General features: G+C 56.1%; 1 protein-coding gene across 3 annotated transcripts; it reads left to right on the top strand.

Moving 5' to 3' along the window:
- The first annotated feature begins 1,369 nt into the window (after nt 1–1,369).
- CBX7 (chromobox 7) lies at nt 1,370–23,920 on the top strand. Of its 3 annotated transcripts, none has more exons than XM_067698128.1 (6): nt 1,370–1,650; nt 3,888–3,931; nt 11,413–11,478; nt 15,520–15,586; nt 17,964–18,315; nt 18,712–23,920. In XM_067698128.1, the coding sequence occupies exons 1-6, from the start codon at nt 1,582–1,584 to the stop codon at nt 18,864–18,866; spliced, it is 753 nt and encodes a 250-aa protein (XP_067554229.1). In that variant the 5' UTR covers nt 1,370–1,581; the 3' UTR covers nt 18,867–23,920. The 3 variants fall into 3 exon arrangements, with proteins under 3 accessions (XP_067554229.1, XP_067554230.1, XP_067554228.1); XM_067698129.1 differs by having other exon boundaries at nt 1,389–1,650; nt 18,243–18,315; nt 18,709–23,920; XM_067698127.1 differs by having other exon boundaries at nt 1,389–1,650; nt 18,709–23,920.
- Nucleotides 23,921–25,286: the final 1,366 nt, after the last annotated feature.

Here is a 25,286-nt window from a genome sequence, read left to right as displayed (position 1 = left end):
ACCTCTGTCTGTGATCATCTTCCTCCTGCCTTTAGTCCCTCCGTTGGAATTTCCTTTAGGGAGGGTCTGCTAGCGTCAAAGTCTTAGTTTTTGTATTTGTAAATGTTATTTCCCTTCGTTCTGGAAAGACATTTTCACTGGGTACATAAATCTCGAAATAAAATTTCACTAAATTTCTCTCAGGGCTTTGGATATATCATTCTACTGCCTTCGGGCTGGCTTCCGTTGCTCCTGATGAAAAGTCAGTGTAAATCTATCTATCCTTTTTCTTTTTTCTCACCTGTACGCCCGACAGAGGCGTACAGGGGAACAGGAAGCTGTGGAAGGTTTTTAAGCACTAGGGTGACCCAGTTAGATGTGCATTTTAGAAAGCGGGCTCTGGCACTGTGGACACAGTCTCAGAGGGGATGGCAGTGAGAAGGTTGTTGCTGCGATCAAGAGAAAGGACAAGGGGTGTAGAGGGGAGGAAGTCAGAGAGGCAGGACTTGGGGTCCACGCAGGCAGGCGGTGGGAGCCGGCGGGGCACGGATGACTCGGGTTCCTCCTAGTGAGGATGAATGGTGGCGCGGCAGAGAAGACAGAACGAGGTTGGAGTGAACGGGGAAAATGAGATGGTCCCGGATCTCAAGATCCATTCATCCCACAAACAGTCGAACACCTACTACATGCAGAGCGCCTAGCGCGTGTGACTGGGGACTTGGGGCTGCGTGGCAGCGAAATCTGTCCCGCTGTGCACCTTAGACCCGCCGCGGCCACACCTGCCGCCAAGTACTGCCTAGCCGGGGCCCTCGAGGCAGCGGCCGCGCGATCCGGACGTCTCAGCACGACCGCCTACAGACGGACGGACGGACGGACGGAAGGATATACGTGGAGGCGCCTGCTCAGGGCTGGCAAACCACGTCGCTCAGGAGCCCGGATCTAGAGAGACCACTGTGCTGAGACGCCCGGACAGCTTGGGAAACCTTGGCCGTCCCCGCCCTCCTGCCGCCCAAGGGTCCGCGCCGCGACCCCGTCTATCCTTTGTGGGAGGTGAGGCAAATGGCCTCCCCGCTCTGCCCATGTTCTCATCTGCCCAACCGGGGCCATGCCGTTTCCGGCCCCTCAGAGTCACCGCGAGGACTTTAGGAAACACGTCTGTGTATTAAGATCTCGTCCCACCCCCGCGCCGACCGGCGCCGGCGCCAAATAAGTCCCGCGTGCTAGCGGATCCCGAGAGCCGCGCGCTACTGACGGCCCAGGCGGGGCGGAGCTCCAGAGGGGGCGGGACCAAGAGGGGGCGGAGCCGATGAAGGAGGGGCGTGACCTGCCCGGCAAGAGCCGAGCCCCCGCTCCGCCCCCGCCCCGCGCGCTCGCTCGCCGGCTCGCGCGCGCCGAGGAAAACGTTGCGCAGGTTCAAAAATGGAACGTCGGCGGCGTGAGGGAGCGCAAGGGGGTGTGCGCGCGTGCGCGTGCGCGTGCGCGCCCGGGCGAGGGTGACTGGGACCCCGCCGGCCCGAGCATCGCGCGCCGCAGCCGCGGCCCCGCAGCTCCGCCCCCGGCCCGGCCCGGCCCGGCCCCGGGCCCGCTCGCCCGCCGCCCCGCATGGAGCTGTCAGCCATCGGCGAGCAGGTGTTCGCCGTAGAGAGCATCCGGAAGAAGCGCGTGCGGAAGGTGAGGCTGCCCGGGGGCGGCTCCCAGGACCCCTGTGGAGTCCCCTCCTGTCCCCAGCACTGTCCCCTCCGCGCTGGAGGCGAGGGAGAAAGTGGAGCGGGGGTGGGGTGGGTGGGCAGGCAGCCCCGCGCTGCCGGACTCGTATCCCCAGCCCGTGCCTCAGTTTCCCCCACCACCTTGTAGAAAGAGTAGAATAAAAGTTGTCGCCCCAGGATGCTGGGGGCAGCTAAGTCCGCCAGAGCTAGAGGTTAGGATCGGACTGTATGGATCCTGAACGGCATCCTTTCTCATCCTCCCCTCATTCTAAATATGGGGAGACTGAGGCCCGAGTTGAAGAAACGGCTTGCCTAGTGTGTTCGCGTCGGAGCTGGGTCTCGAACTCAGGACTCTGGACTCTCGGTGCCAAGTCCTTTGAAGTTGGAGGCGGAGCTTTGGAAAAGCGTCCTCCCGCCTCTTAAGTCTAACTGCTGGACTTCGATCCCCTCCACACCCCCACCTCCACGTCTCTCCCCCACTTCCAGTGCACACCCCTCTGTCTTCCCCTCCCCACCTCCCAGCCCCGCCCGGCCGGCTCAGTGGAGCCGCCTACGGCGCTGGGGCATCCTCAAAGCTCCTCCCCCTTTGCCTTCGCCTCCAAAACATACACCCTGCAATTTAAGGAGGCGTCTGTTCTGCTAGGTTCGGTCCCCGCGCCTCGGGCCTGGACTTTGGCCGTGCACATTTCCTGTGCACACGTCTGCAAAGTGGTCTGGCCCCAGACTGGAGGGTGGAGATGGAAGGCTTTGGGGAAAGTTCCTGTCCCGGCACTCACCACTATCCTTTTCCCTTATCTCCTCCCTGCAGCCCCATGGGAGGCTCTAGCGGCAGGGCTGGGAGGGGTCTTAGAGTTCACCTCCTCCCATTTGACGAAGGCACAAACTGAGGCCCTGGCTGGGGAAGTGACCTGGTCAAGGTCACACAGCAAATTAGAGATGGGTGTAGAGCAGGAGCTCCAGTTGGCTGTTTGCCAGCTCATCTTTCAAGAGAGAAAACTCAGTCCCGGCATCTTGGGTGACATCTAAGGGTGACAGTCAAGGTGGGCCATGACCTTTTCTTCCCCAACTCCAATGGGGTTGAGCTCTGTCTTCAAGTTGGGGCTGCCCCTCCTCCTCCCTTCCCTCAGGGTTTCCTCGATTTGAATTTGTTCCTCAAAGCTCAATGTTTTCCATGCAGTGTAGCCTCAGCAGGTACAGTAATTACTCCCTTCTACATGGGGCCTGAGGGGTAGTGCCAGAGAGTGAGAAGCATCATTCCTTTCGCCATTCATTCAAAATGTATTTATTGAGTATCTCTGTGCACCAGGCACCATTCTAAGCCCCGGGGAGGGAGCTCCTTCCCTCGTGGAGCTGCCATTTTGGCAGCAGAGACACACAGTGAAAGAGGAAATAAATATAGATGCTTTCCAAGGGGGCCGTGTGCCACACAGAAAGAGAACTACTGGAAGGCGGGAGGGAGGGTGTTGGGAAGGGTGGCCAGGGCAGGCCTCATTGAGGAGGTGACATATCTTGGTCTTCAAGTTCCAGTGTGGAAGGGTATCACCCATCAGATGGGGTTGGACTGGGAACTTTTAAAGGCCCCTGTCACCTTTGAGGAAGGGAGGAACCTGCCTCTGTTTTCTAACTACTGGAGGGGCGATCACCCTTTCTCAAGGTGGAGACTTTGTCAGCCTTCTCCGGGGTCCTGCCAGGTTCTTTTGACTTGAGAGTGAGTTGAGTCTTGGAGTCACTAGCCTGTCACCTCTGGCCCAGAGGCAGCCTCTCACAGGGAGGGGGCTGATGGGGCTAGAGCCATGTGGGACATGCCAGGGAGGAGTATTCTAGGACTTGGAGAGTCTTCTAGTCGAAAAAGGAAGGAGAATTACGGTGTTAGCACCGGGACACTGGACGCTGGATCTTTGGCCACGCACATCCCCACACGGTCTGTTTCCCCACACGTGACATGGGCTCCAAGCTTCTGCCACAGGAGCCCCAGAGGTGTCTGGGGCCCAGTGCACTCCTGTGTTCTAGTAGGGAGGACCGTCTGGGGGGGTCAGTTTGAGGATCTCTGGTTGATGGGGATCTTGTGGGGGGCGTCCCTGACAGTGTGTATGTGTTGGGGGACTTCTGTCTGCAGAGGGGATTGGGCCTTACTGTCATGCAAGTGGTCGTAGGGGCATCTGTGTATCTCACCGTGTCTACTTCTTCTCTCTTTCTTCCCAGGGTAAAGTCGAATATCTGGTGAAGTGGAAAGGATGGCCCCCAAAGTAAGGCTTCTTTGTGTGTTTCTGTCTGCCTACCTGTACATCCTTCCATCCACCTTTTACCCTTTCTCCTGCCTCACTTTTCACTCCAGCTGCTCTAGTAATTGGCCAGCAGACCTTGATTAATCATCCTCTTCTCTGGGCCTCAGTTTCCCCTCTGCCAGCTGAGGGGCTTGGAGCACATGAGGGTGAAGGTGGGCCCCAGCTTCTCATGGGCCCCATTCAGTGTTGCACTCCACCTTCTGGTGGGACCCTCTGCTCCCCTGCTTCTGGCCTTTCCCGGCACCTAGGAGGTGAAGGCCCATCATCTTGGCTTCAGAGATGGCTGCCTGCAAGGTGGAGGGGCACTCAAGCTGCAGCAAGTACAGTGCCGGGTGGGGGTTTGTGTGGTTGGGCAAGACAAGTCTAGCCAGTGGGGCACGAGTCCTCAGTGCCATATAGCTAGGGACAGAGCCCGCCTTTGGCCAGCACTCTCCAGTCTACAGAGCAGGCTCCTGTACAGCCTTGTGAGGCAGCTGTGGTCCTGATCTCTAAAGATGAGGAGACAGGCTCAGAGAAGGTAAGCAGCTTGGCTTAGGTCACACAGCAAGTGGAGGCAGAGTTGAGAGTTGAACTGGGCCTCTCCATCTTCAGGTATCTCTTCTGTGCCTCCTCCATCTCCCAGTTGCGGGGCCAGGGAGCTGGGTCTAGGACCTCTCCCAGTTGCCCCACCTCTCCGCTGAGGCCCAATCAGGAACCTTCTCACCAACCAATCACCTCCCAGCAGGGAGTTGTTGGGGGAGGGGAGGGAAGGAGCAGGTCGTGGGGCCTCCCCATTGGTCTGTGGGTGCCCCACCTCCCAGCCCTGCCTCCTAGAGACTGACTCCTGGAATCCCCCTCTGTCCAGAGCCCCTGCTGTCTGTGCCAGGGGCTTTCTGCTGTGCTGGCGTTGGGGGCTGACCTGGTATTTGGGTCCTGGGAGTGTCTTGGACACGCGGTGGTGAGAAACAGCAGAGAGGAAGACAGGCCATGCTGCCTCAGCTTCTCTCTCTGCAAAATGGGTTCAGTAGTCCAGGCCCTGCTCTCTTCTCACAGGCTCCTTCACTTTGTGGGGTGAAAGGCCTGGGGGTGTGTTCAGGATGGCTGCAGGCATCGTGATGATTAGGGTTGGTGGCTGGTTAACCAGATAATGCATTCATCCATTCCTGCTGCCCCTTCCCAAACCCCTGGGACTGGAGGATAATCCCCTCCTCCACTGGGCAGATGAAGGTGGGCTTCTGGTCTGGGTGAAGGGGCTGGTAAGAGGAGATGGAAAGCTAGAAAAGGAACATGTTCAAGGTGGGCATACTCCCTGGGTACTCGCTCCCCTCTTAGCTTCCGCGCCAGAAGGCATTGCGTCCCAGCGGGACACCAGCCTGTTGGCCTTCAAGGCACCGTTGGCTAGTTTTCCTGCTCTGTAGACTCCCTTCTCTAAACAGAGGTTTTTATCTATTTAAACTTCCTTCCCCCACTTTTATTAATCCTGAATGAATACGTCTGCCCATCAGAGCTTCAGTCAGGGGAAGGACCTGGCATTCCAAGAGCAGTCCCTCCATGGTTCTCCTGGCCTGTGCCCCCGAACCTGGGGCCCACTTGTTTCCTAACATGCTGAGACCACCAGATGGGCCCTCATGACTACTTTTTGTGACACTCCCCGCTCCAAGGGAGTTCTGGAAGCCCTGTTTGGCCAGATGACCTGGGGCATTTCTGGCTCCCCTATACTTTGATCCTGGGTTCTTGGCCTGGCTCACAGCCAGACAGCTGGGAGCCCTTTAGCAAGTCCCCAACATGGCAGGACCTCTGCTTCCATCTCCAAATTGGAATAAATCCTCCAGCACAACAGTGTTGTGAGGATTAGATGATGGATATAGGGTACCTGATGCATGCTTAGCCCAGACCAAGCACTTAGTGAACGTTTGCTATTAATAGTAAGTTACACAGCTCAGGCTTCTAGGTCTCCACTCAGCCGGGAGAGGGGTCTGGGGGCGTCTGCTCCTCACAGGAGCCCAAAGTAGCCTTAGCAATCATTGAGATCAGTCCTCTCATTTTTCAAATGGGGAAACTGAGGCCCAGAGAGGGGAGTTATATACAGTAATATAACTGCCAACCCGGTGCAGCATGGTGCCCACTTTATGTCATCCACTGTGCCACCCCGCTTCACTTGGGGGAAAACAGGTTCAGTCGCAGGGAGAATCAGGAGAACCAGGGCTCCTTTGTAACCCACTTGGTCTTCAGTCTCTCCTCCTCAGGGGGCTTTGCTTGAGGAAGAGGCTGAGAAAGTGGATGGGGAGTAGGTAGCTGGGCAGGCTGCCCGCTGCAGGCCTGGGAGCCTTGGCTAGGGCAGGGCAGTGATAGCCTGGGTGGGAGGGGAGTCAGATTCTCCTGCTCCCCAGCACCTCCGCCCCCTGGGCAGGGAGGCTCATGTTAATAACAGAAGCCATGATTTAAACGGACACTCACTCTGTGCCAGGCCCCTGTTAAACCTTTGGGTTCTTTGCCTCTTTTCTCTCCCCAACAGCAGACAAATGACTGCCCTTCCTCCCCAGCAGATGGGGTAGAGGAGCTATCTTGCTTGTTCTGGAAGGAACAGCAAATGGCACAGGGAGGGGCTGGGGGCACAGGGCAGAGGATGTTAAATAATCAGCTACATGCTGTCAGCACCACAGAGATGCTCACATACCCCACTCTCATCTCAGCCTGCCCAGGACCCTGCCGCTCCTCTTTGGAAACGCTTTCCTTCCCTCCGTTCTTACCCACTTGTGAATGCTACGCCATTTGTGGGGAGGACCGCCTCCATAGAGCTTCAGTAGTGATATTGTCAGTGTATCAGGGTACCGCAATAACCAAGCTGCCTATCAGTAAGCCCCTATTAAGATCAGGCATTGGCCCCTGTAATTGCCTAACGGCAACCCATTGTACAGATGGGGAGACAGAAACCCTCAGCAGAGGCGTCCTTGCCCCAGGTCATAAAGGTGGGACGATTTGAATTATGGGCACCTCCATTTCCCCACCTGTAAAATGGGGCCCTAGCCTCATGGAGCCCTGTGGAAGGCTGCCTGAGACAAGAAAGGGTTCGTAACAGTGCCAGACGCGGAGGAGGCTCTTCTTTCTCCTCCAAGGCCAGGTTGAGTAGTGGCAGCACAGAGTCCTCGGTTTGGCCCTGGCAGGTGTGTGTTTGCGCTCTCCAGGCTTTTGATATTGATTTAATAAATGCTTGTTTGCTTTTATTATGTACCACACTGCTCTAAGTGCTTTATGTGGCTTAACACATCTAATCGTCACATCACCCCTAAAAGACAGGGACTATTGGTAGGTCCGCTTCACGGATGAGAAAACGGAGGCCCGAGCAGCGGAGTCACTTGCTCACCGCCGCCTTCGGGAGTCCGCTGCGCTGCTTCTCATTTCGGCGAATCTAAATCGGAGTCGGGGGCTGGGGCGGGCCTGGCTCTGCAGGGCGCCCCGCCCCCGGCACGGCGGGAGCCTACGCGGCGGGGCCCAGGAGGGGCGGCCGAGAGCCTGTTTACCCCGGCTCCGGTGGCGGGAGGGGGGGGGGGCGGGGGCGGCGGGGCGGCGGTCACGTGGTCGTGTTTACCTCGGAGCCGGTGCGCGCCGTCCCCGCCCCCCCCCGCCCCGCCCTCCATCAGTAGGCCGGGTAATCTGGCGCGCACGCTCCCGCGCTGCGTGCGTGCGTGTGCACGCGCGGCTGCCCGACTCCGGGGGGCGGGGCGCACGGCGCTGCGATGTGGATGGAGCCTCTGTCCGCCACGCTTCGTTCCCGCCCAGCCGGCGGCCCGGAGACCTAGACCCCGAAGCCTCAGGCCGCGGGCCTCGCCGGCTGCGCCCTCCTGTCTTGCCTGTGCCCGGCTGTTCGCAAAGAGTGTTTGCCCTCGCTGTGGTCTCTGGCTTCCCACACTGCGGAGGGCCGCTGATGGCCCCCTGTTTAGGAGGGCCGGGGTGTCCGAGAGGGTGAGGCGCCTGTGCAACGCCCCGCCCGCCTTTCCGCAGCACCGAACGGGGCCAGGCCTCCAGCTGCCAAGTCTCTCCCTTTCTGTGCACCCGCTGTGTGCCAAGCCCCGGGTCAGACACTGAAGACGTGGCCAATCAGACTGTGCCCCTCTCCTATGGACGTTACAGCCCGGTGAGGGGCCATTTACCTCGACATGTGAGAGATCCAAAGGGAGAGGGTGGCCAAGATTCAACTGAGTTCTGACCACAGATTGGCCACTTCCTGGCTCGGTGATCTTGGCAAGATGCTTAACCTCTCTGCCCCAGTTTCTTCATTTGTAACATCTGTGACCTACCTCATAAGGGTGTTACAAGGAATGGATGCGTCCTTGCAGTAGTCTGCTCTGGCACCTTGCTGTTATGGTGGTGGTGGTGGTGGTGGTGATTCTTAAGATGAGGAAACTGAACTACAGAGAAGGTTAGGGACTTGCCAGGAACCACAGAGCAGTTTCATCAACAAAAAGTGGGCAGGGCAGTGGGGAAGTGGGCAGGGCAGAGAGGACTAGAGCACTGAAGAGAAACATCCACAGCTAGAGAAAAAGGGAGGGCCAGGCAGAGGACACTGGAGGAACACAAAATTCCCCCTCTCTTCTTACTAGTTACAGTCAAGGAAATTCAACCTTTGTCTGGGGGAGGGGAGGAAGGTTTGAAGTCTCTGCCAGCTTCTGGTTGCTTTCAGTTTGGGCTTTACCCAAACTATAAAAAAAAATCTCAGTTTCACTTTCAGCATTTCTCCAGGGTGAGCAAAACTCTTCAGTGCCTTCTGCAGCCATTCCCAGAACACCTGGGGGCTGGGGGCTGGGCTGGGCACTCTGGCGAGGCGTTACAGCCTGCCAGCCAGGACACCAGCTTGATTCGCCAATAAGGATGATTCACCAATAAGGATGGCAGGTGCCCAGTGCGATAATAGGGCCCTGGAGAGCAGCTGAGGGAGGGTTCATTCTGCTGGGAGTAGGACAGCTAGGAGAGGATGTCAGGAAAAGCTACAAGGACCTGATTCTTAAAGGATGAGGAGTTCACTGGAGGAAGGGGGCCCTCCAGGAGGAGAGCACAGCACGTGCAAAGGAAAGGAGCTGTGATGGTGCCTGCTCAGGCTGGGCGTGTGGCACTCTGGGCATGGACCTTCACTGCTGAGTCCACGGGGCCCAACACGAAGTAAGTGTGCAGAAGTGTCAGTGAAAGAAAGGAAAGAAGGGTTCTGTCCTTGGGCAGCTTGCTGTTTAAATATTGATTGGACTACTTTTAGGTTTCACAGTAACCAGGATGGTTGAAGATGAAGGTTTAAACTTGGCTGGTAGAAGGCAGCAGGGGCAGGGGCTCTGCCTGGCCTCTCTCTGCCTCGCAATACCTCCCTAATACCTACTCACCTCCCTCTTTTATTTGTTTATTTTTTGGCTGTGCCACGTGGCTTGTGGGATCTTAGTTCCCCAGCCAGGACTTGAACCCAGGCCCTTGGCAGTGAAAACTTGGCGTCCTAACCACTGGACCACCAGGAAATTCCCTCACCTCCCTCCTTATCCCGCAGTCCTGGGTGCAGTCTTGGCCAGAATCACAGTCCATTGCTTTGGTTTTGTTTATACACACCCAGGTACATACATCTACATATATGTGTGTTTTTATGATTATATGTGTATTTGTAGGCATGCATATATATACACCCATACATATATATATATATATATATATTTTTAAACAGTTATCAGGACTTGGATTGTTTTTTAATGATTTTCTTTTTTTTTATAAATTTATTTATTTTTGGCTGCGTTGGGTTTTTGTTGCTGGGTGCGGACTTTCTCTAGTTGCAGCAAGCGGGGGCTACTCTTCGTTGCGGTGCATGGGCTTCTCATTGTGTTGGCTTCTCTTGTTGCAGAGCGCAGGCTCTAGGCACGCAGGCTTCAGTAGTTGTGGCACGTGGGCTCAGTAGTTGCGACTCAAGAGCTCAGGCTCAGTAGTTGTGGCGCATGGGCTTAGTTGCTCCGCAGCATGCGGGATCTTCCCAGACCAGGGCTCGAACCCGTGTCCCCTGCATTGGCAGACGGATTCTTAACCACTGCGCCACCAGGGAATCCCCATATATATGTTTTTATATTAAAAGTTTTTAATGTATTAGCATCTGTTTATGATGAGTCATCCTGGTTTTTCCACTTATGGAAGTCATAAAGAGTTTGCTTTTAAAATAAAATGTTTTAAAAAAGCAAGCTAATTTTTTTATACATAAATTTATTTATTTATTTATTTTTGGCTGCGTTGGGTCTTCGTTGCTGCGCGCGGGCTTTCTCTAGTTGTGGCGAGCAGGGGCTGCTCTTCGTTGCGGTGCGCAGGCTTCTCATTGCGGTGGCTTCTCTTGTTGCGGAGCATGGGTTCTAGGCACGCGGGCTTCAGTAGTTGTGGCACTCGGGCTCAGTAGTTGTGCCTTGCGGGCTCTAGAGCGCAGGCCCAATAGTTGTGGCGCACGGGCTTAGTTGCTCAGCAGCACGTGGGATCTTCCCGGACCAGGGCTCGAACCCGTGTCCCCTGCATTAGCAGGCAGATTCTTAACCACTGCACCACCAGGGAATTCCCAAGTGAGCTAATTTAAAGGCAGATACTAAGTAAATAATCGTGCGGGTGGAAGGAGGATGGCTGAACTCTGGAAATGCCCAGTTCTGTCCCAGCAGGGAATGCTGTCTGGCCTGGGAGTGGTGGATGGTCCCTCATGGAAAGACCTAGGGGCCTGCTGTAGGACACTGTACCATTCAGTCACTGAACATTTACCAAGTTCCTGCCGTGTGCCAGGCCCCACCTGAGAAGGGAACTTCAGACCTGGCCTTGATGGTGCAGATGTGTTCCAAGGAGGGGGAGGGAGCAGCTCAGCCTGGGCAGAGGGCCCACTGGGGCTGGGGCATCAGGGGGGCCAGGGATGGTGACAGTAATAAGCACAGAGCACTTCCTGTGCACCAGGCGCTGCTCTAAACACTTAGATACGTGAACATGTTTAATCAGCACAAGAGACCTTTACAGATGGGGAAATCAGCATAGAGACACTGAATAAATTGTTTAAAGTTGTACAGCTAGCCAGGGCAGAGCTGGGGTTTGAACCCAGGCAGTCTGGCTCCAGAGCCGCAGCTCTTCACCACATGCTCTTGACTCTCATAGGAAGGGAATCCGGGGACATATGGGGCCTGCCCTCTTCACCTGAAGTGAACATGGGGATCTAGTCTGGAGTTGGACGCGATCACTTACAGGGTGGTGTGATCAGCGCTCAGAATGAGGGGAGTTCCGGTGTCATGCAAGCCCCCAGGAGGCCTCCGACCTACCCTGGTAGCCAGGGACAGTTCATGGGATTAGGTGACAGTTAACACTGGATCAGGAAGGGGCAAAGTCCTACAGGCAAGTGGGCCTGGTGGAGCGGCTGCGGCCTCTGAATGGGGGGTGGTGGGGTAGGGGGCAGGTCAGCTCTGACCCCTTGTCTCTCTCCCCAGGTACAGCACGTGGGAACCGGAGGAGCACATCCTGGACCCCCGCCTGGTCATGGCCTATGAGGAGAAGTAAGGGGCTCAGCCTGCCAGGGGGCTGGGTGGAAGGCAGGCGCTGAGGTTTCACGGGCAGCTGCTGCTGGCTTGGCTCCGAACAGTGGTCACTGGGGGCAGGGTTCTGGCAGGGACTGCCGGGTCTCGTCCGCAGCTGGGGGAAGGTGCTGGGCACCAGGTCCCAGGGCAGCTGAGGGCCCTGTCCCTTTCCGGCTGCTGGGTGATGTCAGCCACTCCGCTAACAACCCCAGGCCTCTGTCTCTCTGCTGTTGTAGGCCACCCCCAACAGCACCTGCCCCGATTTCCCCAGAAGGCAGGGCTTTCAATTGCCGTGAAGAAGGTGAAAATGGGCGTAGAGATGCCATGCGTGCGAGGGGCAGCAGTATTAATCATGCCCAGTGATGGGCCAGAGGGAGGTTCCCCCCTACAGATCCTCTACCATGTTTGATGAAGCTCTCAAGAAAGGCCAGGGGAGGAAGTGTGGCTTTGGAGCCAGGACAGCTGGGTTCCGGTCCCTCCTGCTTGGCTACCTCCTAGCTGGGAGGCCGTGGGCAAAGCTGCCCCCAGGTCTCAGACTGCCGCGTCTGCCAGTGCTCTGCTGCAAGTGCTCTTCCAAGGGTTGCTTAGTGATTGGCAGCTCGTCCCATGGGCCATGACGGCACACCTTAGCGGGGAGCTTCTGCCAAAAATGTTGTTTCTCCTGGTGGGAGGGCCTTTTGAGCATAACCTAGCCATTCCCTTCTGCTGCATGAGCCCCAGCGTTATTGGCCTCCCTGCCGGCAGGCTGCCCACGCTTTCTGCCTCTCCCCAACCCATCGACCCTGTACAGTGCGGGACCGTTTTATAAAATCATTTTTATTTGGTTCCTTTTAGCAACTGCCTGAGACAGGGATGAGGGTCTCATCTGACAGATGAGGAGACCGAGGCTCTGAAGAGCTAAGGGGCTTGTCCAGGGTCCTTGCAGCTGGGAGGCAGCCCAAGTAGGACTTAACCTGGGTGGGGCTCCTGAGTCCCAGTGATGCCGTTCCTCTGCCCCTCCTCGCCCCCTGCTGACCGCTTTTCCCACAGGAGGTCTCCCGCTGCTGATTCAAAGGAAACGTTCCCACTGCTCTTTCCTTTAAAAATCACAGTGTTCCTGTCCCACAGCTTCTTTCTGGTTCCCGAGTGCTGGTGGGGCCTTGATGCAAAAGGGTTGTGACACTGAGAGAGCCCTGTGGAATGTCCTGGATTGTGGTAAGGAGAGCATTGGGCAGGTGTCAGAGGCCTGGATCAAATCCTGGCTCTTCCACTCACCAGCTGTGAGGTGCTGCACAGGACCTTTTTCCTCTCTCAGCTTCTCTGTCTGTGAAATGGGGAGAACAGTGCTGACCTCAAGGGCTCTCATGGGGAGGAAAGGCTTGTGAAAGCGCTCCGCAAACCATTAGGTGTGGGCACACACGGGCAGATGTCTTCCTGATGGTAATTAGGGGTCAGCTAGTTCATTCTTTCATTTGTTCAACAAATCTTTATTGAGGTCCTACTGTGTGCCAGGCACTGTTCCAGGGACTGGGGCACAGCAAGGAACAAAACCAACAAACATCCCTGCCCTCGTGGGGCTTACATTCCCGTGTGGAGACCTGCAGTGAAAAGTACACCAGTAAACGTATAGATGCCGACGTGCTGCCTGCTGCACAGACAGGGTCAGGCCGGGGCCGCTGCTTGCAGTGGGATGGTTAGGTGGTGGCATTTGACCAGAGACCTGAGCTAAGTGAGGGAAGGACCCCAGTAGGTATTTTAGAGAAGGCCATCCAGGTGAAGAGCACCCCAGAAAGTGATGCAGAGATGGGCTGAGGAACTGCATGGAGGCAAGCGCGGCTTCGAGAGTGGCCAGCTGGAGTGGTGTGAGCTGGGCAGGGGTGGGGCGTCTGGGGGAGGGGCAGGGGCAGGGGCAGCTGAAGGGGTGGGCGTGCAGCTCAGGGAGGGCCCCGTGAGTCCTGGTAGAGGATTCGGATGTTGCTTTCAATGAGTCAGAAAAGTCCGTAGTTAAGGAACAAATGAGGAGCTTGGGGATTTCTACAGACCCACCGTGTGATTTGACTTCCTCTTTCTCTCTGGGTCTTGGTGAGAAGGAGATGGAAGCGGGGTGACGACCATTTTAACACCTGCTTTGCAGGGTTTTTAAGAGACTCAGAAAGAGTCGGGCCAGGGGGCTCTAATGGGGAGTCCCTGCATCCCAGGAGGGGCCAGTGGGGCACTGAGGGCTTGTGGGACCACGATCCCCACAGCCCTGGACACTGATGGGCCCTGGGTAGGTAAGGACTGGACAGAATGGAAGCTCCCTGCACACCCCCGCCCCCCCACTCCCACGGTTGCAGGGCAGGAGCGGGGGTGCTACAGATGGGAAGCCAGGTCATGTGGCCTGGGCTGCAGGCCTGCCCCCCTGGCCCTGACTGGGTCCCCAGGCCTGATCCCGCCAGGCCTGGAGCCCAGAGCTCAGCATCTTCACTAGTGGCAGAAGTTGTCAGAATTGTGGCATCGGGCAAATGGCTTAACCTCTCTGTGCTTTAGCTATAAAATGAGGATAGAAAATGTGCCTCCGTCACAGGGTGGCTGTGAGGGTTAAAGCATTGAGAGCAGTGCCTTGTACAAAGTGTGCAGGACATAATAAAAAATAATAATAAATAACACTTATACAAATATAATAAAGACATATTATTCTTATTCTTCTCCCTCAAGGCCCTTTCCTTTTTCCTCTCTCTACTTCCTCCTTCTCTTCCTCTTTCTTGTTTTTCTTCCCTCTCTCTTCCTCTTTATTATTTTAGTCTTTCTACCCCCCATTTTGAGAAATGCCGGGCACCTCTCTCGCTCCCCCCAGGGGCCCCGGGGACCAGCTGAGAAGGGAAACTCTTTCTCCAGACTAGAAAACTGAGGGCCAGAGAGGGAGAGTGACCAGCCAAGGTCTCCTGTGGGTCAGGTAGAGCTGAGCCTGGAACAGGGTGTCCTGGCGCCCAGCACCGGGCTCTGAGTTAAGGTTCGCACCCTCCAGGGCTTGGGAGGCCTGGCTTGGTGTGGGTATCCCACGCCCTGGGTGCTTCTCTCGAATGCTGGTTCTAGGGCCCCACGGCAGACCTGCCGAAGCTGACTCCGTGGGGAGGGAGGGAGAGCCCTCCCCCCAGCGTCCCTGGAGTCTGATGTCTGGAAGGGGGTGGCAGCCACTGCCTCGAGGAGGGACCAACAGTGGAAACAGGCTCCACGGATGCACTGGCTTAGCTTGGCTCAGACTGAGAGACTGGACCAAGGCCACAGACGGCATGTGTGGAATGAAGTGAAACAGAATGAAACTACTTTGAATTGTCCCATCACTTCCAGCACATTGTTGGCGTCTCTGGGGTGTTGTCTGGTGTGTTGTGTGTGGCTCTGTCTGCGTCCTCAGGTTGTGCCTTGTGTGTTTGTGATGGGAGGAAGGCATCCGGCAGAGAGTCTGGCATCTACTGGGGACTGAATGCAGGCTAGTTTTTCTCCCCTTCCCCAACCAGATGATACAGACGAATGGGGGCCTGTCCTCCCCACCAGGTTCGTGGAGATGCCAGACTGGGGGGCAGTTCTGGGCAGAACTTCGCTTGCGAAAGGACTCGTGGCCATTCTCATCAGTCCCCCTGGGGCATTCAAGGCAAATTTAATTAACAGGTTTCTGTAGACGTCTCCTAAGCGTGGAAACTGGAACTACATTGTTTTGGGGGCTGTTCCCAGTGCATATAGAGAAGAGGTCTGGCATGACCCTGGGGCCGTGAAGACCCACATATTTTTGGAGATGTCCCCCGAGTCCCACCTCTAGCAATTGGGACCAGTCGCTGTGCCCTCACCTTTAGTCAGGTGGGAAGATGCAGCCCTGGGAGTTGAACACACGACCCCGTTGTTATGGTCTAAAGTGAGGAGCCCTACCCCAGGATTGGGGGGGTGGCCTGTGGAGGGTGTCCCCCTCCCCCATAGACAGCAGAGAGCTGGGTGGAGCGGATGCCTTACTTTCCCTTAAATGTCAACAGTGTTTCCTTTTGTTCTGCCATCTGCTTTGCACCCCAGGGAGGAGAGAGACCGAGCATCGGGGTATAGGAAGAGAGGTCCGAAACCCAAGCGGCTTCTGCTGCAGGTAACCCCACCAGCTCTGGTGCCCGCCCACAGGGCCCCCTTGCTCCTCCCACCAGCCCCTGCCCATCCGTGCATTTGCACTGGGTAGTTCTGCGGAACCACTAACCCTCCTCGGCTCCACCCAGGACACTGTGGGGTGGGGCGGGGCACTTAGTGGGTAAGTTTCAATGGGAGGAGTTGGGAAAAGTCAGAATGTGGGGCTGGTACCCCTGGAAGACACCGTGGGTGGAAGGTACTGTGGAGGGAGGGAGGGTGGGTGTATGGCTTACGGGATCCTAGAATTCTGAAAGCTTAGAATCTTGATGCTCCAAGTCCCCAAAATACAAAATTGTAGTATTTGAGAATCTTAGAAGCATAAACTTTAGAAGAGGGAACAGGGGCGTCTGGAATTTTAGAATCCAAGCAAAGGAGATTCATAGAATTCTGGAACCACAGCCTTGGAATGGTCTAGAAATGTATCATTTTTTAAATTATTTTTAAAAATTTTTTTAAATTTATTTTTTATTATTATTATTTTTTTAGCTGCGTTGGGTGTTGGTTGCTGCACGCAGGCTTTCTCTAGTTGCGGCGAGTGGGGGCTACTCTTCGTTGCGTTGCGCGGACTTCTCATCGCGGTGGCTTCTCTTGTTGCGGAGCACGGGCTCTAGGCGCACGGGCTTCAGTAGTTGCAGCGCACGGGCTCAGTAGCTGTGGCTTGGGGGCTCTAGAGCACAGGATCAGTAGTTGTGGTGCACAGGCTTAGTTGTTCCGCGGCATGTGGGATCTTCCCAGACCAGGGCTCAAACCCACGTCTCCTGCATTGGCAGGCGGATTCTTAACCACTGTGCCACCAGAGAATTCCCTAGAAATGTGTCATTTTGAGTGAGAAGAAGCCCTCTGCCACAAGACTGGCAGCCCGTGTTACCCAGGTCTTGGGGACACTTTGCTACTTTCACTGGTTCGCACTGAAAAGAGGATGGAGTCTGAAGTGATGTAGTTATGTGATTTGAGGCAAATCTCTGAGCTTGAGTTTTCTCATCTGTAAAATCGGGATGATAAGAATACCTGCTGTCCTTAATTTAATAAGGCCCACCCGGGAATTTGAAGCCAAAAAATAAGGCTTCTTGGTCCACGTGCAGTGTGAGCCATGTCCAACCTCCTGTCCATTCCATCGAGAGTCACACAGCTGGATTAAAACCCAGATCTGAGTCCTGGTGCTCCTGGACCCGTTAGTTAGTAGCTGTAATTCTCTCATGGTGAGGTAGAGAAGGACAGAACTGTATGAGAGTTACGAGGCCTGTGATGGTGTATGAGCCAGGCTGAAGGGGTGGGTTTTGATAAAGCTGCATATGGGATAAGCCCTCTTAGCACTGCAGTATCTTCACAGTCTCCTCCCAGTTCAGCTCTCCTCCCATCACCATGACAACCTGAACCCCATGCTGAGTGATGGGGATTAGCTGGTGGGACTGAGGAATGGAACTTGCACATGTGATCTCTGCCCCCAACTGGAGATGTTTGACCTACAGTTCCTATCTGCTGGCCTCACTCTCTTCCTGGGAACTCTTGGCCTCTGGTGACAGGTAGCAGGAGAAGCTACTGTCCCAGAGTGATCCAGGCCCCCCCAACATCTTAGCACCAAGGATCTTTCTTGGGTTTGTATAAATTTCCCCCAAAAGTCAGTAAGACAAATGCACAAATTATAAAACTTCAGTCTTTGAATGGCAGAAGAATGTGCCCTCCAGCCCATTTAAGCAAGAAGGAGGCGGGGCAACAGACGTCTGGACCCAGCCAGGGCCCCCCTGCGGCTCAGAGCCCAGGAGAGTCCAGGGGGAATGGAGGGGTGTCTGCAGGCTGCTGGCAGACCTTCCTGTGGCTGGGTGACGTGGTGCACCCCGGTGCCATGTGTACCCCTGGTTAACTTTTCCCAGGAAGCTTCAGAGCCCCGTGCCTCACACCATTTCCCTAGCGAGCTGGCCGTTTCAGCTTTTGGGGGTCCTTTAGAAGCAAAGAGTCCTTCCCTGTAATGAAGAATAACTCCTTAATTTATCTGCCTCATAAATGCAGGTGTGTTTTTTGTTGGTCAGTTTTCACCTTGTACCGCTTGTGTGCCTCCGCCATGGACCAAAGGAACGTGCCCTGAGGCCCCGTCCCTGAGCCACTTACAGGGCCCTGGGAGGCGAGGCCGCACTGTGAGGCCTCTTGGCTAGCTGGGCCAGGTCCCGGGGCTGGGGCTGGTCAGGGGGAGCGCTCTGGGCTGGGGTGAGGGGCGGGATGCCGGCTGGCTCTGAGCCCTGAAACACGGGGAAGAGGACCCCGGGCGGGAGGGCCAGCACGAGCAAAGGCGCGGCAGTGGGTGGGAGGGCAGGGCTGATCCGCCGTGCCCTGGCTTGCCCCCGCAGCGGCTGTACAGCATGGACCTGCGGAGCTCCCACAAGGCCAAGGGCAAGGAGAAGCTCTGCTTCTCCCTGACGCGCCCACTCGGCAGCGGGAGCCCCGAGGGGGTGGTCAAGGCGGGGGCACCCGAGCTGGTGGACAAGGGCCCCTTGGTGCCCACCCTGCCCTTCCCGCTCCGCAAGCCCCGCAAGGCCCACAAGTACCTGCGGCTCTCACGCAAGAAGTTCCCGCCCCGCGGGCCCAACCTGGAGAGTCACAGCCATCGACGGGAGCTCTTCCTGCAGGAGTCAGCGGCCCCGGATGTCCTGCAGGCGGCCAGCGAGTGGGAGCCTGCTGAGCAGCCCCCTGAAGAGGAGGGTAAGGCGGCCCAGCCCCGAGGCTCAGACCCAGGGACCCTCAGAGCTGGAAGGGTCCCTCGAGTCCTCAGGTCCAGCTGGTCCAGTGCCCAGAGAGGGCCTGGGCGCTCCTGAGGCCACATAGCCTGCAGGGACCCTGGCACCAAGCCCAGAGCTCTTTCCGTGGTCCCACTCGGGCTGAGTTCGTGTCCAGCCAGGGAAGGTACATGTAGTGACGTCTTCCTGTGTGTCCAGCCTTGAACTAGGCCCTGACCTGGCTGGAGACTCAGAAGAAGATCAGGTGTTGGGGGTGGGGTGGGAGGTGGTCGACAAGCTGCCACCCACGCCCACCTTCCCCACCTTGTTGCCAACGCTGTCCCCCATCTGTCTGTGTGTCTTTGTCCCGTGGCTGCAGCAGACGCAGATCTGGCCGAGGGGCCCCCCTCCTGGACACCCACGCTCCCCTCAAGTGAAGTGACAGTGACCGATATCACCGCCAACTCCATCACCGTCACCTTCCGCGAGGCCCAGGCAGCTGAGGGCTTCTTCCGAGACCGCAGCGGGAAGTTCTGAATCACCATTTTTACTCTTCTTCAACTGTTTTCTTTTGGGCTTGGGGTGGGGACTTCCAGAAATGGGGAGGGGTTGGGGTGGGTAATTATTTTATTTAAAGAAACATTGACGAGGAGAAGGGGGGAAGATCCCAGCACTCTCCCACCGCCCCGCCCCTTTCTCTGTGCGGACGTTTACAGGGCGGCCTTGGGTCTGTGTCAGGGCTGGGCCTGGGGAGGCCTGGCACTGCTCTGTCACTTGGGGTACCATCTCCAGGGTAGGATGGGGACAGGACCAGCCTCCCCCGGACACCTCCATCACCATTCTTCTCTAGAGAGACAGCAGCTGGTCCCCAGGACTAAAGGAGGATGGGAAGGCCTGAACCCTCCCCTTAAGCAGCCCACCCCAGCCTTTCTGGTTGGTTTCCCCTTTGCCTTTCTGTGTGTGTGTGTTTGGGGAGCGGTCTTTATTTTTAACTTTCCACTCCAGCTTTGCGGGGGGATATGGAGGCTGGCTTTGACCAGAAGTGATTGGGTCACAGAGCTAAGGGGCTGGGAAGGGTTTGAGATTGCTGGGCACGTCCCACCCCTTCAGAAAGGTCTCTCCTTTCCCCTGGGGGCAGCTGCCAGCTAAGCCCCTTCCGCTGAGAGCTACCCGCCCCAGCTCCATCGCCTGGCCCGTGCAAACTGCTCACTTGCACACCCAGCCCTGCAGGTGTGTGCACACGGCCCCTCGCGCCCTCATGACTGCATACGCCGGTCCGCAGACGTGTGCAGCGGGTCTTGCAAGCCTCCTGACTGGGTGGACGGGGCGGGGTGGGGGGGGAGTGATTCACAGCACAGAAGAGCTTGCTGTAGGCAGCCCCGCTCATCCCACCTTGCACAGCACTTCGCCTGACAGGACCTATCCGAGTCAGCGTGGATAGCTGTCAGTGGAGGGCAAGGCTCCGGCCAGGGGGCAGCTGGATGGCCTCCGACGCTCCAGGCGTGCGGATGAAGTCTTGTGGTGTCACCTGGGTAGCCACGGGCGTGCAAGCGTGTGCATGTGTGCTGTGCAACGGCACGAGCTCTGAGGCACTTGTGCCCTGTCCCCCCCACCCCCGGGGCTCCTGTTCTCTCTGACTCAGGTGACTTTCCAGCCCTTCTGTCTCCCCTCTTTTTCTGCCCTCCCCTTCAACTCAGCCAACCAGACATGGGCGTGGGTGGTCAGGGAGGGAGGAAGCGTCCCACCACCTTCTCAGGGCAGCCCTCGACTCCTGACACCCTTCCTCCTTCCATTCTGGGTCTCCCCCGCATCCACCCTCAGTGCTGCAGCTGGGACTAACCTTGTTTCTCTGCGGCGGGACCTCTGCCATGTCTTCCTGTGGTCGGGCTGTAGTGGGTGATGGGTCAGGCTGTGCACGAGCCCCCCACCCTGGCAGGGGCCTGTGTCTGCCAGAAGAGGGGCGCTCCGTTTCTGGTTTGCACAGACGTGCCCTGTGGACTAGTGGCTCCCCTGGCAGTAAGGAGTGACTTCTCCCCTATCCTGGTCCTGCAGGGGAGAAAAAGCCAGATTGGGGGTGGGCCCCAGGGGAGCAAGTGAAAGGCTGGCCCCCTCGCCTCTCCCCATTGTCAGACCAGGCACTCAGGTCCCTCCCCCGGGGCTGTCTCCATGCTCTGCTGTGTCCTGAGGAAGTGGGCAGAATCCTGCTGAGGCTCGACTAGGGCAGTTCTTCCCCCAGACTCTTCTTCCCAAGTTCCCAAACCAAAGACAGCCTGCACCCCCTTTTTGTTTGGGGTGCCTTGCTGGCAAGATCCCAGATCCCTGAGTGTCTGTCTCCCCTTCCTCCTTAATCCTTCGTTGTCCAGGGTCAATTCAGTGCTTCCATTGGGGGATGGCTTCCTCCCCCCCACCCCATGACTTGATTCACCCCCAGGCTAGGGGGTTGTGTCTAGGGGAGTCTGGGGGTGGACCAGGGAACGAAGGAGCAGTGGGGAACCTCCCCAGCTGCGGGACCCTGGGAAGGGGAAGGGCAGCCTGAGTGGGAAGCTGTCCCAGATCAGGGGCTCCCGGCAGAGGGGAAGGTGGTGGGCAGGGGTGTCGTGCTGACGGAAAGCTGTGGGCCCTGGCTTGGGACTCGGCTGGCTTCAGCTTCCAAGAGAAGTCACACTCCGCAGCCCCAGGGGACACGTGGCCTCTCCTGCCTCACTTTGAAGAGCTGTTTGTGTAGTTTGCGGGTCTGGGGCCTCTCTTGTGGGGTGAGGCAGCTGCCACAGAGGAGCACTTCTAGCCTCTCTCTCAGCCCTTCACAGCCCGCAGGGCGCCCTGCTCTCTGGAGGGCCGGACCTGGGAGCGGAGGCTCCCTGGGGGAAGGGCTGCAGGCTGTTAGGACCTTCCTGCCCAGGACCCAGGACGGTGACCTCTGTGAGGGGCTGGAAGTGGCCTTGCAGGACTCCTCCAGCCCTGAGCGTCCCAGAGGGCCTTGGGGTGAGAGGGGGCAAGGTGGGCACGACCTCCCACCCCACTGCCACCCGAGAAGGCCAGTACTCACTTGGGGGTGGGCGTTGAAAAGGTTGGACCACCTGCCTTTCCTTCCCCCAGCCCCACCTGTTTTGAATGTAGAGAGACCGGTTGGTACTTTTCTTTTGCTGTGGGGTGGGGCGAGGGGCATATTCTCCGCCCGTGGCGCGGCCACTCGGGAATCACCGCCGCTCTTAGGATGGTGGTCCCTCCACCAGCTTCCCCCTGGCTCCTGCCCTGGGGGAGGGCGCTTGGCTTGTCAAGTGGTGTCGCTTTTGCTTTATAACTGGCCAGCCTGGCCTCCGGGTCTCAGCACAAGAACGCTTCCTTTGCACAGAATGAGCGTCGAGCTTTGTTCAGACTAAATGAATGTATTTGGGAGGGGTTGGGGGCGCGAGTCAATTCCAAGCACACGCCGTTTCAGAGTGAGTGTGTGCGGGGAGAGCTAGAGCAGATGCAGAGCGTGGTTTTATTTTTGTACTGATATTGGTAAGAGACTGTATAGCATCTATTTATTTAGATGATTTATCTGGTAAATGAGGCAAAAAAATATTAAAACTACATTAAAGATGATTTTAAAAAAAAGCTCTTGGGCATCTGATCATTGCTTGTGATGGTGTCACAGCTGTGCCGAGAAAAGAGCTGCAGCCCTGGGGGTGAGCCCTCCAGACCTCCCAGGCCCCCCAGAGCCATCTTGGCAGTACATGGGGCTGGCGCCAGGTGTCCTTGTCAGCTTGCAAATCCTGAGACATGGCGATGCTCTCATGTCCATACAGTCTCCCTGTCTGGTTAGTTTTCCCCTCAAAGTTGCAAACCCTCAGATCCAGCCCCACACGTGTTCTTGACACTCCTGTTCCTGTGTGTCTGTGGGTCTCGCACGTCTTCCGGTGGGTAAGTTATTTCCTCCTGGGTAAGGAGTGTGCTCCCTGCCTGGTCAATGCTGGGAAAAGGAGGGGGAGGCGAAGGTGGATTGAGAAGGAAACGTGCGATCTTGAGGAGTATCTGCCTCAGGTGAAGCCCTTACTTGGTCACCAGGTAGTCAGCCGTCTTCCAGTGCCAGCCAGAGAGGTCAGGGGATTGTGGTGGGCAAGTTTCTTGGGCCCGTTATCCCTAATGTTTTCATCCCAGGGCTTCGAGCTCTGCCTCTTCCCTGTTGGCCCTCAACTTAGCATAAGAGGCCCATGAGGCAGTGTGTTCAGTCTCCTTTGCAGCTCTTTCTCTCTTACAACTAACTGTCAGGCCCCATGGCCAGCAGGATAGGCCCCGTGGGTGCAGGAGGTCAGGGGCTCTTTAAACACTCTCATAAATAAAATACAAAAAAAATATGATTGATATACATACATGGAAAGTAACTCTACTTTCCAAAACAAAAAGAAACCTAGAAGAGGGCTTCCCCGGTGGTGCAGTGGTTGAGAGTCCACCTGCCAATGCAGGGGACGTGGGTTCGTGCCCCGGTCCGGGAAGATCCCACATGCCGCGGAGCGGCTGGGCCTGTGAGCCGTGGCCGCTGAGCCTGCGCGTCCGGAGCCTGTGCTCCGCAACGGGAGAGGCCACAACAGTGAGAGGCCCGCGTACCGCAAAAACAAAACAAAACAAAACGTAGAAGAGGCCTTCTGGCTTTCACAGCATGGCCTGAGCGGATAGTGGGCTGACCTGGGGCTGCCATTCCCTTTATTCAGGCTTTTACACTGAGCCGACTCTATATTCAGGGCTAGAGCTGTTGTGCCAGTGCTTCGTCTGCAGCCCGTCCCAGTGCACAGTTGTGGTGAGGCCGCAGCACGTCAGGGATTATCCCAGGGTTCCTGTTGCTGTCTGGTGGGGGATTGGGGTGCACATCCCACCCTGAAGATCCGTCTCTGAGACCCACGTGCAGGACCTCTGTCTTAGCTTCGGTTTCTCTCATGGGTTGAATTGTGTCTCCAGAGCCAGCCCCACCCCCTCACCTCCCAGAATTCATATGGGAAAGTCCTAACCTCCAGTGCTTCAGAATACGACTTCATTTGGAGATTGAGTCTTGACAGCGGTAATCAAGTGAAAATGATGCCATTAGGATGAGCCCTAATCCAGTGCAACTGGTGGCAAATTTAGGCCCAGAGACAGACATAGAAGGAAGGTGATAAGAAGAGACATGGGAGGAAGATGGCCATCTACCAGCCAAGGAGAGAGGCCTGCAACAGATCCTTCCCTCACAGCCCTCAGAAGGAACCAGCCCTGCCAACACCTCGATCTTGGACTTCCAGCCTCCAGAACTGCGAGAACATAAATTCCTGTTGCTCAGGCCGCCCAGTCTTAACTTTGTTACAGCAGTCCCCGCAAACTGCTACCGCATCCATGAGCGCAAGAGTCTGGGACTAGGCTTGGGGGCAGGTCTTTTGGAGGTGGAGTAAGGACTAGGGGCATTACAAGGACTCCGACATTATTTTTCAAATGGAAGCCTGATTGCAACACGGCACAGCTTGTGTGAGGGTTCTGTTTACCCCTCCCATCTGCACTGTATCCCCTTGAATGGTTCCTTAAGCTTAGACCAAGGTGAATGGTGGACACGTGAACTCTAAGAAATAAAAATCAAAACATGTCGTTAGTACTATATTTTCCTTTGCTTAGAACTTCAGTATATTAGATGTAGGGAGAGCCTTAGTGATCATACGATAAAGAAATTGAGTTCTGAGTGAATGTAGTCAGCTGGTTCAGTACTCTTGTTTTACAGATGAGAAAATCGACAGTGCTAGTTGAACTCTTTTTATAAGAGGAAAGTGTGGCCTCATTTTAAATAAAAGTAAAGTTGAAAAAAAAAAAAAAAGTCCTTACTCCTAGGGGGCCGGAGTAAGCACTGGGGAGAGAGGGACAGGGAAGGAGGAAAAGCCAGGATAAGGTGTGCCACTGAGGTTGGTGCCGTGGGCAGCAGGTGCTTGATTCCACTCAGACTTTGTGAGAAGCATTCCAGTGCCCCCCCGCCCCCTGCAGATTGTCACCCCGGAGGACCGGAGACGGGAGTGTTTATCTGCAGCCTCCTGTCCCTCATTGGCAAGGGTCCCAGGGTCACTGACTCCCTTGTACCTAGGAGCTGTGTTCCTACAGAGGTCAAGGGCATCAGAGGAGTCCGCGGGGCGGGAAGTGAAGATGGACCATCTACCCTCCACGGCTAAAATCAGAGAGGAGGGCGAGAGGACGGGAGCTGAGCAACCAGAAGGAAGAAAGCCGATCCAGTCAGTTTTTCGTTCTGAGTTTAAAGTGTTGGTGGGCACATAAGTGGTAGATAAAGCCACAGGGTGATGGCAGGGGTCCAAGGTCAGGGTTGGTTGGGAAGAGGCGAGAAGGCAGTGGGTGGGCGAGCTCCTGCTGCCTCTTAGTTCTTGCCCTGGGGAGAGTCTGGCCTCTTCCCTGGCAGCTCCTTGATAACTCCAGTTAGAGACTGGAGGACTTAGCAGGCCTTGCCCTCAGCTCTGAGCCGTCACCCTGATTCTGGGTCCCCAAGAAAGGTCGCGTGGGACCCTGGTACAGATGCGCAGCCTGACTCTCAGATGTGTTACCTGAGCACAAGCTTCTGTGGTGGCACCATTACTGCGCCCACTTTTATGCGTGGGACAAACAGAGAGGGTGTGGTTAGCTATTCAAGTCCGCACAGCCAGGTCGCAGGGAGTCAGGAATTTGAGCCTGTGTCTCAGTATTAATCTCTCCACAAGCAGTTCTCAAACTCTTTGGTGTCAGGACCAGTTTAGAGTCTTAAAAATTATTGAGAAGCCCACAGAGCTTTTGTGTACGTGGGTTATATCTTTCAATATTTACTGTATTAGACATTAACATGGAGAAATTTTTAAAATATATATTCATTAAAAAATAATATTGACCTATTACATATTGATATAAATAATATTTCATGAAAAATAATTACATTTTCCAAAACAAAAAAAATTAGAAGAATTGCCATTGTTTTTTTTTTTT

The sequence above is a fragment of the Pseudorca crassidens genome, chromosome 11 (genome assembly GCF_039906515.1).
Source record: "Pseudorca crassidens isolate mPseCra1 chromosome 11, mPseCra1.hap1, whole genome shotgun sequence".
Taxonomy (NCBI): Eukaryota; Metazoa; Chordata; class Mammalia; order Artiodactyla; family Delphinidae; genus Pseudorca; species Pseudorca crassidens.
Note: the sequence above shows the minus strand (reverse complement) of the source record. Positions and strands in the feature narration are given on the sequence as shown.